General features: G+C 42.2%; 1 protein-coding gene across 8 annotated transcripts in view; it reads right to left on the bottom strand.

Annotated features, from left to right (window-relative positions):
• The window catches only part of HMGXB3 (HMG-box containing 3), a 58,458-nt gene that overhangs the window by 21,367 nt on the left and 21,828 nt on the right, over positions 1–15,263 (bottom strand). For 5 of the 8 annotated variants that reach the window (XM_061617350.1, XM_061617353.1, XM_061617348.1 and 2 more), the window contains 5 exons: positions 11,264–11,411; positions 8,824–8,998; positions 7,506–8,069; positions 7,082–7,180; positions 238–369 (listed from right to left, as the gene is read on the bottom strand). In XM_061617350.1, coding sequence (XP_061473334.1) covers positions 238–369; positions 7,082–7,180; positions 7,506–8,069; positions 8,824–8,998; positions 11,264–11,409 — 1,116 coding nt within the window. In that variant the 5' untranslated portion in view covers positions 11,410–11,411. Of the gene's footprint in view, positions 1–237; positions 370–7,081; positions 7,181–7,505; positions 8,070–8,823; positions 8,999–11,263; positions 11,412–13,503; positions 13,805–13,831; positions 13,997–15,263 lie in introns of those variants that run through there. The other 3 variants (XM_061617352.1, XM_061617355.1, XM_061617356.1) reach the window with 3 other exon arrangements.

Below are 15,263 nucleotides of genomic sequence, written 5' to 3'. Positions count from 1 at the left end.
ACTGACTAGACCCAACTCAGCCTGAAAAAGAAAAAGGACATTCCAAAGCATTTTTCCACTTCAAGATAATAAATAAATAAAAGGTATTTTTTGGCAATTGATTCAAGTATTTCTGAAAGTATGGAGTCTACAAAGAAATCATTCCGTAGCCTACACACACTTTGTAGATCAAAACCCAAGAAACACCACCAAAAAAGCTACACGCAGCGGCACATTTTCTATAATCTGAAAACATACCTTTGGGATCCATTTCCCTCCCAGAAAGTTCCCACACATTGGGCATTTGGGTGGCTTGTGTCTGGTCACATAAGTGAAGGAACAGCCTGGGTTGGTACAATTCCCATGCCCTCTGCGAGTGTAGGTAGTTGTCTGAAGTGAGAGGGTACGGATTACATTAACAGAACTACATCACAATTGGAGGAAGTTTCCTTCCTGTCATTAAGTATATTCAACCATCTTTATAAGCCTTCAGAATAATAGTCCCAAACAATTCATTACATGCTATATGGTTGATAAATTTCCTGTAAATCTAAGTGGTTTGCCTGTCCACAGAAACAGTGAGAATATGTATTTTAATAGAGATCTGAGAGGAGGGAATGGGGAAGTGTCAGAAAGCAAGATACCTAGTCCCATAAGATCATCTAGGCTGTTAGGTCTGATACATTATATCAATCAAAAACTGGTTTATTAATAAAAGGAAAAAGCAAAACAAAAATAGGGAATATGCTTGCTCAGTACATGGAACAGCCAGTTAGGCAGGTATGCGAAGAGGTTGTATCTGTGCTGCCACAGAAACAACAACAAAAGGACTGCGCCACTTCAGGAGCATGGAAACATTACTTCACTGCTCTGCATGACCACAACTGCAACTTATTTTACCCAGAGTTACCAGGTTGTATTAGTGAAGAGCAGTCAACCTTGCTGTTGTCACTTTTGGTCATACTAAAATGCTGAGAAGAGTAACAATTATTAAATAATAAAAAGAAGCTCACATCAAATTCATACAAAACTCGTATTAGCCAGCCACACTGGGATTGCTTTACGAAAGTGGTGAGAAACCTCTAGTCCTCCAGATGTTATTGGACTCCAACTCCCATCAACCTCAGTCAGAATGGGCATGGTTAAGGATGATGGGAGTTGTAATCCAGGAATGACAAAAGCAAAGGTTCTCCACCACTGATTTACAACTTAAAGACGCAAACATGAATCACACCTTCTACTGCAATAGAATTCGAGAATAGGAAGTATAACTTTGTTTTGGACTTGCTGTACAACTAGAAATCATAGGCAAAAAAAGAGCCAGCATCTACTAGAAAGCCAGCAGAAACTAGAATGCAGACAGCCAAGAACAATAGACAAAGCACTCAGAAACTGTTTATTATACAACATATTTATTTCACAAATGAATACATTTGCTTATTTCATGAAGAAAGCACTAGGTTTTTTTAATGAATTATGCAACATAATAGAATCAAATTACTATTTGTTTTTTAATCTAAGAAGCACCTAAGAAGTATGTTAATTTTCTTATGCAATTAGTTTGCCTTCTTCACTGAGTTGGGCAAAAGCTTTGATAATTTCATGAATTAGGCACTAGTGTCACCCATTTACAAACACTGACCATTTAATGTATTAAACGAAGGCATTAATTACTTCATAAATGAGGCAGAGTATTTGCATATTTCATAAAGTAGGATTGTCTGTTTCATGAAAAACAGCATTATTCTGGTTTATTCATTAATGCTTGCTTTCAGGACACAAGGGGGAAAAAATGACCACTGGGACACACATCCTTTGGTGCCTCCTCTCATCACAATCTCCACCTCTAAACTGCGAGGCAGACTCACTTTTACATTTCCAGACAGTTTAAAGAGGGGGCATTGTGTTGGATGCACATACTTAATATCTGCCAAAACAATCCACTGGACCCTCTGGCTCACCAGATCCCCAGGACCTTATTATTATTATTGTCTTTATTTACACCTTCCTTGTCCTCCTGGACCTCTCAGCGGCTTTCGATACTGTTGACCACGGTATCCTTTTAAACCGCCTAGAGGGATTAGGAATAGGAGGCACTGTCTTGCAGTGGCTCCGTTCCTATCTCTCGGATAGGCAGCAACGGGTGGCATTGGGAGATGAGGTTTCAGACCCTTGGCCTCTTCATTGTGGAGTGCCACAGGGTTCTATCCTCTCTCCCATGCTATTCAACATCTATGTGAAACCGCTGGGAGCAATCATCAGGAGTTTTGGGTTGCAGTGCCATCAGTACGCAGATGACACTCAGCTCTATCTCTCCTTTAAATCCTCACCGGAGTTGGCTGTAAATACCATGTCCAAGTGCCTAGAATCCATAAGTGGATGGATGGGAGAGAATAGGCTGAAGCTGAACCCCGACAAGACTGAGGTATTACTTGTGGGAGATAAAAGGAAGTTAGGAATTACTGACCTGATGCTTGATGGGGTAAGTTTACCCCTGAAGGACCAGGTCCGCAGTCTTGGGGTCATACTTGACTCCCAGCTGTCCATGGAGGCTCAGATTACAGCAGTGAGCCGGGCAGCTTGGTATCAATTACATCTGATACGAAGACTGCGTCCCTATCTTCCTGTTCACCTGCTCCCTCAGGTGATACATGCCCTGGTCTCCTCTCGCTTAGACTACTGCAATGCGCTCTACGTGGGGTTACCCTTGAAAACGGTCCGGAAATTACAGCTGGTACAGAACGCGGCGGCACGCTTGATTACGCATAGCCGTCACTGGGATCATATCACCCCAATGTTATTAGATCTTCACTGGCTACTAGTTGTCTACCGGGCCCAATTCAAGGTGTTGGTGTTGACCTTTAGAACCCTATACAGTTTCGGCCCAGTATATCTGAAGGAACGCCTCCAGAATCACCGATTGTGCCGCCTGATGAGATCAGCCTCGCAAGACCTTCTCTCGGTCCCACCAGTGAGAACAGCTAGGCTGGTACGGACCAGAGAGAGGGCATTCTCTGTCCAGCTATCGCCGAGCCTTGAAGACCTGGCTGTTCAGGCAGGCCTACAAGATTGGGACAGATTAACTTATGTTACAATTGAATTAATGAATGGTTTTTTAGCTTAAAATTTGATTATGTTGATCTATATGTATTGTTTTTATTCTTGTTGTTTGTCGCCTAGAGTGTCCCTAACCCGGACAGATAGGCGGTTGAAAAATCAAATTTATTATTATTATTATTTATACCCCGCCCTTTTTCCAAACTGGAACTCAAGGCGGCAAGCAAAATGTATGCCAGGTGGCAGTTTTATCTAGGCATGATCTGCTTTCATGGGACACACACTAAGATGTAAAGGTGAATGCATAGTCCCCTGAATGCCATGTGGGCAGACCACCAGCCAAGAGATGTGCATTTGGATTTTTCATTTTTTTTAAAAAGACCTACATTTGTTTCTCTCTCCCGTATCACCCTTGTTTTACATTTCTAATCTTACATGTCTATTCAGGAACTTATATTTAAGAAGGATATCACTGGTCAACACTAATCTTATTGCCAATGATGTTTGATGTTTTAGGGTAACTTTGTGTTGCTGATTCCGAATATGGCATCGGTTTTGCTAGATTGGCTCTAATTTTTGAGATAATGGATGCCCCCATTGAAAAACATCAAAACATTTAATGGTCAGGCATAGCCTACCCACAAATGACATGGAAACTGTCTCAAATCATACAAAAGAAAACACATGAAATACCTAATGGCGTTGTATTCAGTACAATAACATTAAAACAAAATAAGCTGATTCAGATAATCACAATTAATGCATAGAAAAACGCTATGTGTACGATTTTCTTTTATGTGGGGCATCAGGACAATCACATTGGAGGCTCCAGCAGTAGTCTGCCATCATGTGTCTGTCCCATCTGCCTTGATACCTTTCCTCCATCACCTTTATATCCTGATGGAACCTCTCCCCTTGTTCCTCACCAAAATCACCAAGATTATCCGGAAATCTGTCTAAGTGGCTATGGAGATAGTGTACATTTATGCTCATATTAGTACCCAAATGTTTAAAGTTAGCGAGCATGTTTTGCACCAATTCTTCATAATTGTCTGCTTTGTGGTTACCCAAGAAGTTCTTGACAACTGAGACATAACTGCACCAGGCAGAAGCTTCAACATCATTCATAAATTTAGTGAAATTCAAATCATTGATGAGTTTACAAATTTTAGGACCATCAAAGATTCCTGCTTTTAGTTTTTCCATAGTCAGTCCAAGGAACGATCTACAAATGTATTTGAAGCAATCACCATCTTTGTTCAAGGCCTTAACAAATTGCTTCATCAGTCCAAGCTTAATATAGAGTGGTGGGAGAATGATTTTTTCTCTGTCAACCAATGGCTTGTTAATGATGTTCGCTGCACCTAGTCATGTGTTCCCTTGAAGGCCATGTCACTTTTTTCCAATGATCTTGCTTTGCCCTACTATCCCACAAACAGATGAAACAAGGATACTTCGTGTATCCGCTTTGCTGCCCAAGCAAGAAGTTCACCATCTTTAGATCAACACAAATAGACCACCAGTGCTCATGATAGCAGAGCTTCTGCAAGACCATTTTGGTATTTTCATATTCTTCTTTAAGTTTTGTTGAGTGAGCAATTGGAAGACATGCATAGCGGTTACCATTGTGCAATAAAACACATTTCAAGCTTCTGGTGGAGCTGTCTATAAAAAGCCGCCAATCTTCTGGTCGATATTCCGGTAGTCCCATTTGGAGAAGACGTCCAGGAATGTTATTGCAGTATACAAGTTCTTCATCTTGGCTGAAGTATGGAAGAAGTCCCTCCTCTCTTGTCCGATAAGCTGTTATGTTAGCTTCTGGCTGTAGACAGTTCTTTTCCATTAGCCTGGATGCTAAAAGTTCAGATGCTTGCTTTGACAGACTGAGGTCTTGTATCAGATCATTGAGTTCTTTTCGGGAGAACTGCTCAGGTGTTGAAAAGCTTTCTTCATATCCACTTCCAGGGCTACCACCTGTGCTTCACTCCACTTCCAGCATTTCTTCAACATCTGACAATGGAAGGTCAGGCAGTGAGGTAAACACTGGTATGGGAACGTCTTTGCTGTGTGGCACAGGTCGCCTTGCTGAGTCCAAATCAGGATACTCCCACTTATGTTTCTTGTAGCGATTGAAGCCTTTCACATTCACAACACAAAAATAACAATCATCGTGATGTTTTGCGGCTCTCTCCACACCATAGGCACACCAAAGTTTAAACGTTTCCTGTCTCCATTTTTCCACTGTCGTAGGCACTCTACACAGGTTTTGCAAACCTTATCGGGAGCCCAAGACTTATCTTGATCTCCAAGCTTCACTCCAAAATAAGCAAGATATGCTTGTTTTACGAAGTCAGTGATGCTTTTTCTTTGTTTTTGCAGAGTGTATTCGCCACCAGGGCCAGCTCCAGGAATGCGGGGGCCCTTGGGCATTAGCCTGCCCCGGGCCCATCTGCTTCCCTTCCGTGATCCCGTGGATCGCAAGACGAGCTTCCGAACCGCCAGCCATCCCCCGCCATCCCCAGAGCTTCACCTACCTTTCTCTGCTGTTCGCGCAGGGTTGCCATCAATAAAGATGGCGGCCAAGGTTTCCGTAAGGGACTAAAGCCTTTGCCACCATCTTGGTTGATGGCATGCAGCGCGCGCATTGCTGCCATCAACCAAGATGGCGGCAGAGGCTTCAGTCCCTTACGGAAACCTCGGCCACCATCTTTATTGATGGCAACCCTGCGTGAACAGCAGAGAAAGGTAGGTGAAGCGTGAGGGATGGCAGGCGGTTCGGAAGCTCGTCTTGCGATCCGTGGGATCGCGGAAGGGGAGCGGAGGGCCCCCCAGGGGCTCCTAGAGCTGCGGGGCCCTCGGGCCAGTGCCCAACCTGGCCGCCCTTTGGAACCGGCCCTGTTCGCCACAAATGTAGCAGAATGCATTAGGATTGTTTAAGCAGCCTCTTCGTGACGAACTCATATTCCTCTTCAAAAAAAAAAAAGTATCAATATGATATTATATGCAATGGATAAACTTGCAAAACAATGTTCAAGAGTAAAAAGACAGACCAAACCCTGCTGCATGTCAGCAGCTACAGGTCGTATTGGGGTACAATTGTCATTTGAGGGGTATCCATTATCTCAAAAACTAGAGCCAATTCGGCAAAACTAATGTCATTTTTGGATTTAGCATCCCCAAAATACCCTAAAGTCATTAAAACATCCTTGGCAACTAAAAAAAAAATTATTTTTGTTAGGCTGTGTATTCTTTCTTGGCCAACTCTTTGTAGACTTCATGCCAGTGATATGCATGGCCTAATGAAAATTGAGTTTGGCCACACACACAAACAGTACACACACAGGCACACATACACCCACAATTCTTCTCATCCCACTAACAATTAAGATTTAAAAAAAAGAGTTTTAGACTTTTTCAAGTCTAAGTGCTGGAGGGAATAGGATCTTCATGGACATTCTCTTCCCAGCATGTTCCCAGCCACCCTCAATTAGACGTGGGGAAAAAAATCTTTTATTTGAGCCAATAGAATTTTTTTTCAATCCAAAGTGCATCATAGAAATTCACAGTACATGCGATGGGAAGGGTTAATCCTTCGCTTCTCAGCTGTGACTGCCCTGAAAATGCTCCCCCTCCACACACACACAACTAGTCTTGAAAAAGACCTTCTGTTTTCTCCAATATAGTCCTGATTGTAGTGAGGGATGATGGGGCAAGGAGAGAATACTGAAGGGTGGATGAGGAGGCAGCATCTAGCACAAAGGCTGAAGGTTCCCCACCTCTTGCCTGACGGTATCAGACAAAGCTAGCATTGGAGCACATACTTTGCATATATTCAAAGGCTTCCAACAGGGTTGGAAAATTACTGGAAAAATTGCTTGAACTGCTGCAAGTCAGGAGAGACAGCAATAATTCTGATTGACCAACAGTCTGATTTAGAATGAGGGAGTTCCTTAGCGTATCCTAGACATAACTAATATAAATGCATGAAAAGTGAATGATATATAAACACTGTAAGAGAGACAGCATCAGCATTTCTTTTACTGACCAGTTTGATTGATGTAGGATTTTCCAAAACAGAATGGGCAGGCAGAGGTAGCATAATGAACTGAGCAGTAGGTGTTGAAGAATTACTTTCTTCTGGATCCTATAAACAAAGAGAGAATAAGGTTGCTTGTGTTTTCTATGTTCTAGTCATTTATCACACCTTCTCTGCAAAGACAAAAGAGCAGCGGTAGTTAAGGCCTACAGATGCAGCCATCTTGATCTGTCAAGCTACCTATAGACCAGGAGAGATTTTGTTTCATGGGTATCTAATACAGCGATCAGCAACAGAAATAAAGCTGCAGTCCTATGCAGATTACATTTGACAAAAGTCCCACTGACACCAGCGGCATTTATTTACCAGTAACATACACCAGATCAGGCAGCAAGGAAACTCAAGAGAAAAAGCTATCAAAAGCTTTACTTACTCGTCTAGTCACCACTGTTACAACAGAGAGGCCCTTGGAAGCCTGTGGTTGTGCCACAGTAATGCCCCCACTGGAGGCATCCAAGCTGTTTACCAGAGTCTCCTCAATAACCACACTGGCTGCTTGATAGGGATAGCCATCGCTTACTTCCAAAGAGGCTTCATCCAAGAGGACATCTCCAGCCACTTTATGTGCAGCAGGTCTCACATAATGAGACAAGATCTCCGATGCAACAACTTCTTCTATAGTATCTGACTGAACAAATGAGGCATGGTCTTCTGAAACCCCTTCAATGGCAATGCACTGCTCAGAAATGCCAATGTGGCTGGAATCTACAGAAAGGATGTTCTGCACGGTACTGTGGGAAACATTTGTGACATTAGTACAGGCTGTTAGTCCTTCTGTTGCTGTTTGGCCCTGGGTCACACAGAGTTCCAAGTGTTGCTTGCTTCTCTCCTCCTGGAGAGTGCCTTTGGGAATAATTATATAATCTGAACGAGGGAGGATTTTACGGAAACCTGGAATGTCTGGAACTACAGCAGTCAGGGAAGACAACTTCGAGTTCTATGGAAAAGGGCAAACAAGGGGCACAAGGACATCAGTTTGGCTGCTGTTTGATACATTGTTAGCATATCAAATAACTTTTAACAGCAAAATGCTACCAAGACCTCCTTATTCTTACTAAAGTGTTCATACCTGTCCTCACTTTTAATTCTTTTTGCTCTTTCTAAAGCTTGAGGGAGCTTTTCAATAAAGTCCACCACTGTATCCCTTCTAAAACACACATGCCTCACACACATTAGTGTGCAGTTATTTCATGCAAATATATTTTTCAGCAGTGTATTTTTGTACTTGGTTATGCATGCTTTCTATATAGAAGCAGCCATTTATATTCAACAAAACCTACATGATCTATAAATGTCACAGATGGTAAAGTGCAGAGTTAAACAATCATCTAGCTAGTGGCCCTTTTAACCATTCTTTGTTACTAATAAAGCTCCCGACACTGCTGTGCTGGGGCTGACAAAATATTTAGGTTCTTAGGTTCTTGCACAGACTATCAGGCAACTGGGAGTTTTCCATCCAGAGCCAGGATATGACCAGACACCACCAGCAGAAATTCAAGGACACCTAAATACTCCTCCACTCTAAAAAAACAGTTATTCCTGGCTAAAAACAATACTGAGTAAGTAGCAGAGTTTAGAAACAAGTAAAAGTCCATGATATTTTAAGTATTTTATTTATAGCAAAACATTCTATCAGGATTTTCACACCAGCAAGCACCATGAAAATAAACTACTTAGCTAGGGTGAATTACCGGGTCTAGACCTTCTTTTTCTAACTTGGCCTTCTCCAGATAATAACTCTTCTCAGCCACACTAAGCAGCTTCCAGCTCTCACTGATCTTCTTGTTAATTTCAGACTGGGGAAGATGCGGGAGCTCCTGTTGAACTTTCAGGTATATGTCATAATAATATAGAAGGTATGCAGATCTGAAAAGCAAGCAAATACCAGACTTTTTGCAATCTACTCGCAAATCACACGGGAAGCAAAAAAATCCACTTAACCCAGGCCAGCATTTACAGATTTGGTTTTCAATACAAAGAAAATGGAAAAAGTGTTTTAACAAAATTGTATAAAGACTGGAAGCTTTATTCAGTAAACAATAGTGTAATCCTGTTCATGATCACTTGGAAGCAAGGTCAGTGGAACAATATGGATGTCACACTAAACCATAGTTTAGCATGACAAAGAATGAGGCATAGTGAGTTTTGCAACTGCAAGGCACTCACAAGCTTTCACGCCTGTTTTTGCTTAACCATACCTTATTGTGTCATCTGGACCAACAAACTGAATTTAATGTTAGCCATGGTTTGTTTAAAACAAGCCACGGGTTATGAAGCTGGTCTCTCAAAGAATACTTTTGGTCACTTGATCAGACTGACTGGCAGTAGGTTCAGGGCATAAACAAAGTACTTCGCCACACAACAGATTATAATTGATGGAATTAACTGCTATAGGATGTGGGGATGGCCACCAAGATGGCTTTAAAGGATGATGAATCAGTCATGAAGAACAGCTCAATCACAGGCTATTAGCCTTGATAGCGAAATGGAATCTCCACGTTCAGAAGCAATAAGCTCAGAATGTCAACTGCTGGGGCATAACAGTGGGGAAGAACTACTGCCTCATGCCCTGGTGGTGGGCTTCCAAGGTGCATCTAGCTAGACATTGTGGGTCACAGGATGCTGGATCAGAGGGTTTGTCTGATCATAGGGCTCTTCTTAGCACTTTCTTCCTGCTGTGTACCTGCATATTTACAGCACTGGTGAATGCTCTCTTATCTAATCCTTATCATTTCCCAAATCCAGGATTAGCAAAGCAAGACAGCAAGAAGCTTCTTTATAGCAAGTTTCTCTTTCATTCCTGTCAGGATCCTCAGAGCTAGAGTTGCCCTGGACCCAATCAGAGGGAAAGGCTTATTACATGTATCTTGATGCCTTAATTGTCCCATCCAGTCCCATTCACCCTACTCTTTCAGTCCCAAAGGCTCTCTGTGTACAAGATTATCTGTTCTGGCACTTACACGAATACTGCGGCATATAAACCTGAGAAAAACAGAGGAAGTGTCTTAGAGAGGGACAAAACAAGCATTGGCAAGGGACTGCCTGCCCTGAACTCACTCACTTTTCTTTTCATGCATAATGCATGTGTAAGGGGCAAATAAATACTTCTCCATGGACCAGTCAATACACCTTCTGCCATGTTGTAAAACACTATTTTATTGTAAACAAGATAAAAAAAGTATTCTTCAAATGTTCTCTCAAGCACCCAAACACTCGGATTATATCTGAAACAAACTTAATTTTCCCACCACAAACTTACTGCTTGGCAGTTGTACTTGTGCACTCAAGGTAAGATCCAGTGTACTGCAAGTGGGTATCTCTTTATGTGATAAGAACTCTCTTTTCTCTCCCCTGTAGTCTCGCAAGCCCACCCACCCTCAAGAGCTGCTAGAATGGATTGAGGGACCCTCTAGAGCCGATATGAGGTATGGGCAAGGAGCTGGGGGGGGGGGGGAAGCAGAAGTCCCATTGTGCCAGCAGATTTCCAATGCACAAGCAAGTGGATATCACTGAATGTCACCTTAAGTTATGGAAACGGAGTTCAACATTTTAACCTTTCCAATTGAGTTTGTAGCAAAAGATATTCAGAATATCAGATGCATCTACACTATCTTATCCCTGATGACAGTGTTAAACTTTTAAAATTAAGATCCATGACAGGCTGGTTTCTATTCTCAACACTACGGTTTTGGCAATTTTCTTTGGTCTTCATGAACAAGGCCTACATTTCTCAAATCAGGGTTGTAGTTAAACAGCAGCCAAAGGAAACAAGGAATTGCATGCGGGCAAGTGCATAGAATTCAAGCAGGCTAGCAGAAGACAGACGGAGTGCTCCATCCTTTCTCTATGCCCACCAAAGAAACCAAGTGGCTGCAAGAGAAGGCAATCTATCTCCCTCTTCTACATCCAGAACAAAAATGCAGAAAGCTGCTACAGGAGGAATAGAGCTCTCTGTGTTTTTGCCACTTGCCAGCAGGCTAGCAATTTGTTTGTATATTTGCAGACTAGTTACTTCAGTGAAGTTGTTTACAAGGCCGACTTCTTTTAGGGAAAAGAAAGCGTGCTAAAGAACAGTAATCCTGAAAGTTCCTCATATGATATACACCAAATAAGAAGGGAGATATTACCCACCTGGGCTTTTTCGTTTTTTCCCCTTGATCTCCAGGACCTCTATATTTCTTCTTCTTTTTAGATGGCACTGGAGATGCATAAGTGTATGTGCTTTCTATTTCCTCCATTACTACAGTTACTTCACTGCCATCATATGTAGCTTCCATTGCTAGAGAGAAATCCTAGTAAGTTATATGCTCCCCAGATCATGACAGGTCATAAAACCCTTAACAATGATATTCTTAGCTTAAAGATCCAGATCCAGTGTAACTCAACAGAATATAGAGCTTCAGCAATTGATTTCAAAGGTTAGTACAGAAATCGAGTGTACTTCTGACAGCCTCCAGACACTATGAGATCTAAATGTCTCTTGAAACTGGGTAATTCAAATTCAGCCATCAGCAACTGCAGCTCAGTGGTTTAAGTGCATTTGTAAAACAAGCCTAAAGCTATTTCACATATGATTATTTCCTATATGCATATTGCTTGTTACCATAAGTCACATACATAGGCTTATATATTGTACGTATGACAAACATAATTTTGTTGCATGCACATGCTGGGAAGGTACACGAAACAGCAGATTTGCAACATATACACACTTGCAATCATTATATGGGCATACATGTAATTTTACTATACAGAAATGAAGAAAATAAAATTGCTGTATCTGAACTAGCCCTTAGGACGTGCTCTGGTTTGCCCTGGTGAAATGTTCTATTAAAGAATACACAGCTGTTCATTCATGAATACAACAGCAAAACAAGATATTTAATATGAAACCAAAGCACACTGATATTTATTTATTTATTATTTGATTTATATCCTGCCCTTCCTCCCAGCAGGAGCCCAGGGAGAAAAGAAAAGCACTAAAACCCCTTTAAAACATCATAAAAACAGACTTTTAAATAAATTAAAACAAAACATCTTTAAAAACATTTTTTTAAAAAAAGCTTTCAAAACAAGATTTAAAACATTAAAAAAGGTTTTAAAACATATTAAAAAGCAATTCCAACACAGACGCAGACCAGGATAAGGTCTCAACTTACAAGGCTTGTTAAGAACATAAGAACATAAGAAGAGCCTGCTGGATCAGGCCAGTGGCCCATCTAGTCCAGCATCCTGTTCTCACAGTGGCCAACCAGGTGCCTGGGGGAAGCCCGCAAGCAGGACCCGAGTGCAAGAACACTCTCCCCTCCTGAGGCTTCCGGCAACTGGTTTTCAGAAGCATGCTGCCTCTGACTAGGGTGGCAGAGCACAGCCATCATGGCTAGTAGCCATTGATAGCCCTGTCCTCCATGAATTTGTCTAATCTTCTTTTAAAGCCGTCCAAGCTGGTGGCCATTACTGCATCTTGTGGGAGCAAATTCCATAGTTTAACTATGCGCTGAGTAAAGAAGTACTTCCTTTTGTCTGTCCTGAATGTTGTTGAAAGAGGAAGGTCTTCAATAGGCGCCGAAAAGATAACAGATGGTACCTGTCTAATATTTAAGGAGAGGGAATTCCAAAGGGTAGGTGCCACCACATTAAAGGTCCATTTCCTATGTTGTGCAGAATGGACCTCCTGATAAGATGGTATCTGCAGGAGGCCCTCACCTACAGAGTGCAGTGATCCACTGGGTATATAAGGGATAAGACAGTCTTTCAGGTATCCTAGTCCCAAGCTGTATAGGGCTTTGTACACCAAAACTAGAACCTTGAACTTGGCCCGGTAGCAAATGGGCAGCCAGTGCAATTCTTCCAGCAGTGGGGTGACATGTTGGCAATACCCTGCCCCAGTAAGCAGTCTCATTGCCACATTTTGCACTAGCTGCAGCTAGATGATGATGATGATGATGATGATGATGATGATGATGATGATGATTAGTTAATTTGTATCCCGCCCTTCCTCCCAGCAGGAGCCCAGGGCGGCAAACAAAGCGCTAAAAACACTTTAAAACATCATAAAAACAGATCTTAAAATACATTAAAACAAAACAGCGTTAAAAACTTTTTAAGAAACAACTTTAAAAAGGGTTAAAAACATTATTAAAAAACATATTAAGCAATTCTAACAAAGACGCAGACTGGGATAGGTCTCAACTTAAAAGGCTTGTTGAAAGAGGAAAGTCTTCAAAAGGCGCCGAAAAGATAGCAGAGATGGCGCCTGCCTAATATTCAAAGGGAGGGAATTCCACAGGGTAGGTGCTGGCACACTAAAGATATAAATAAAAATGTTAGTTTCAAGACATGAATTGGAGTTAAAGATAAATGATATTTACACTTAAGTCAAGAAGCAAAAGAAAGTGCTTAAAAACTCTTGTTTACTTGGGCAAGTTTTAGTCTTCACCCTTAGTCTTCACCCTCCTATACAAACAGGTACCAGAACCTTTCCCATAATATTAGAACCCAGAGTCATCCAATGAAGTTGAATGGTGGGAGATTCAGAACAGACAGCTTGTTTACACGGCAAGAAAATCTGCATCTGGTCCAAAATGGAGATCCTTTAAATTTTGATCGTTTACTCAACGTTTTAACAAAAGTGCGTGGATTGTGCTGCTTTTGCTTTTAACACCAGGTTTAATCAATGCGGTTAAAAACAGGATTTACTTGAAAAACCGCATCCACTTCTGTGCGTGTAAACGTTTCTCTTCCTCTTCTTTTCTGGATCCTCCCCGACGCTGCCCCCTTGCTCTGTCCTCTTCGTCAGTTCGTTTCCGGCTGCTTAATAGAAAACTTCCTCAACCGCTCTTGCTGCTTCCTGCACAATATATTCCATCTCAGAACACCTGGGGGCAACCTCAATCCACTTTTTCCCGGGAAAGGCGGGGGTGGTGGGTGGAACTGTAGACCCCAGGGAGGCTGATTTGGATAATGATGCTTGTGTTGGTATGGAGCAGGCAGAGGGGTGCTTGAAGAAAAGGGGCACCAGCGAGACTGCAAATACTTCAATCTGATCAGTCGTGTGTTTCATTTTGAAGCGGCTGGCTGCTTATGCCTCGTGAAACTCTTCATTAACCCCCTTAGCGCCTATTACAGCATCTCTCTTCATGCTCGCAAAACCCACCCGTCTGCTTACTGAAAAGTAAGATTTCCAGGGACTGCAGGCAGAGATCATGATCCATGCACGTTTACTTGGAAGCCGGTCCCACACTGATCAGTGTGCTGTGCAGACCAATCCAATGGACTTCAAAGTAAATGTGGATAGGATTGCAGCCATGCAGGAGAATACACTCACAGAGGGAATTCACTCATCCACAAGCCCCGAAAGATGGAAGCATCTTTCTGAGAAGGAAACCTCTGTTAAAAGATATGGGGCTGGAAAGAACTGAGGCTTTCACAAGAGAATGTGATCTAACATTTCTCTAATAAATGTAGAGCTTTGACTGAACAAATGTGAGTTGGTGCCTTTATTTTGACCTTCTCACACTTTCCTGGTGTTTGTGAAACAGGAAAGCTCTTCTCTGTACTTTGTATGGATGTTCACTTAAAATGTGTGTGGCTCGGTATCCAAAAATTGGAACCATGGAACAACAACCCTGCAAGGCGGGCTGGTGCCCATACAAATGATTTAGCTGGTGTTGGGGTGGAATTAGTTCACTGAACTGATCCAATTCTGGCATTGGACTGGAATGGATAGGGTGGCATGGCTAGCGCGACAGCTGCGATTCCTGGGAGACACCCCCCAATGAAAGGGGAGTGTGTTTGCCACTGAGAACAGTCTTCTCAGTGACTGACTGACCTCACAACAGTCCAAATGTGAATGGGGGGAAACTTACCTATCGATTGTACTTCTGAGGATGGGGCTCCCACTGTAACATACTCTGTCGCCCAAAAAACCTTTCCCGGTGGTTTTGAAACAGGAAAGCTATTGTCTGTACTATGTATGGATCTTCGCTTAGAATGTGTGTGGCTCGGTATCCAAAAATTGGAACCATGGAACAACAACCCTGCAAGGCGGGCCGGTGCCCATACAAATGATTTAGCTGGTGTTGGGGTAGAATTAGTTCACTGAACTGATCCAATTCTGGCACTGGACTGG

The sequence above is a fragment of the Rhineura floridana genome, chromosome 3 (genome assembly GCF_030035675.1).
Source record: "Rhineura floridana isolate rRhiFlo1 chromosome 3, rRhiFlo1.hap2, whole genome shotgun sequence".
Taxonomy (NCBI): Eukaryota; Metazoa; Chordata; class Lepidosauria; order Squamata; family Rhineuridae; genus Rhineura; species Rhineura floridana.
Note: the sequence above shows the minus strand (reverse complement) of the source record. Positions and strands in the feature narration are given on the sequence as shown.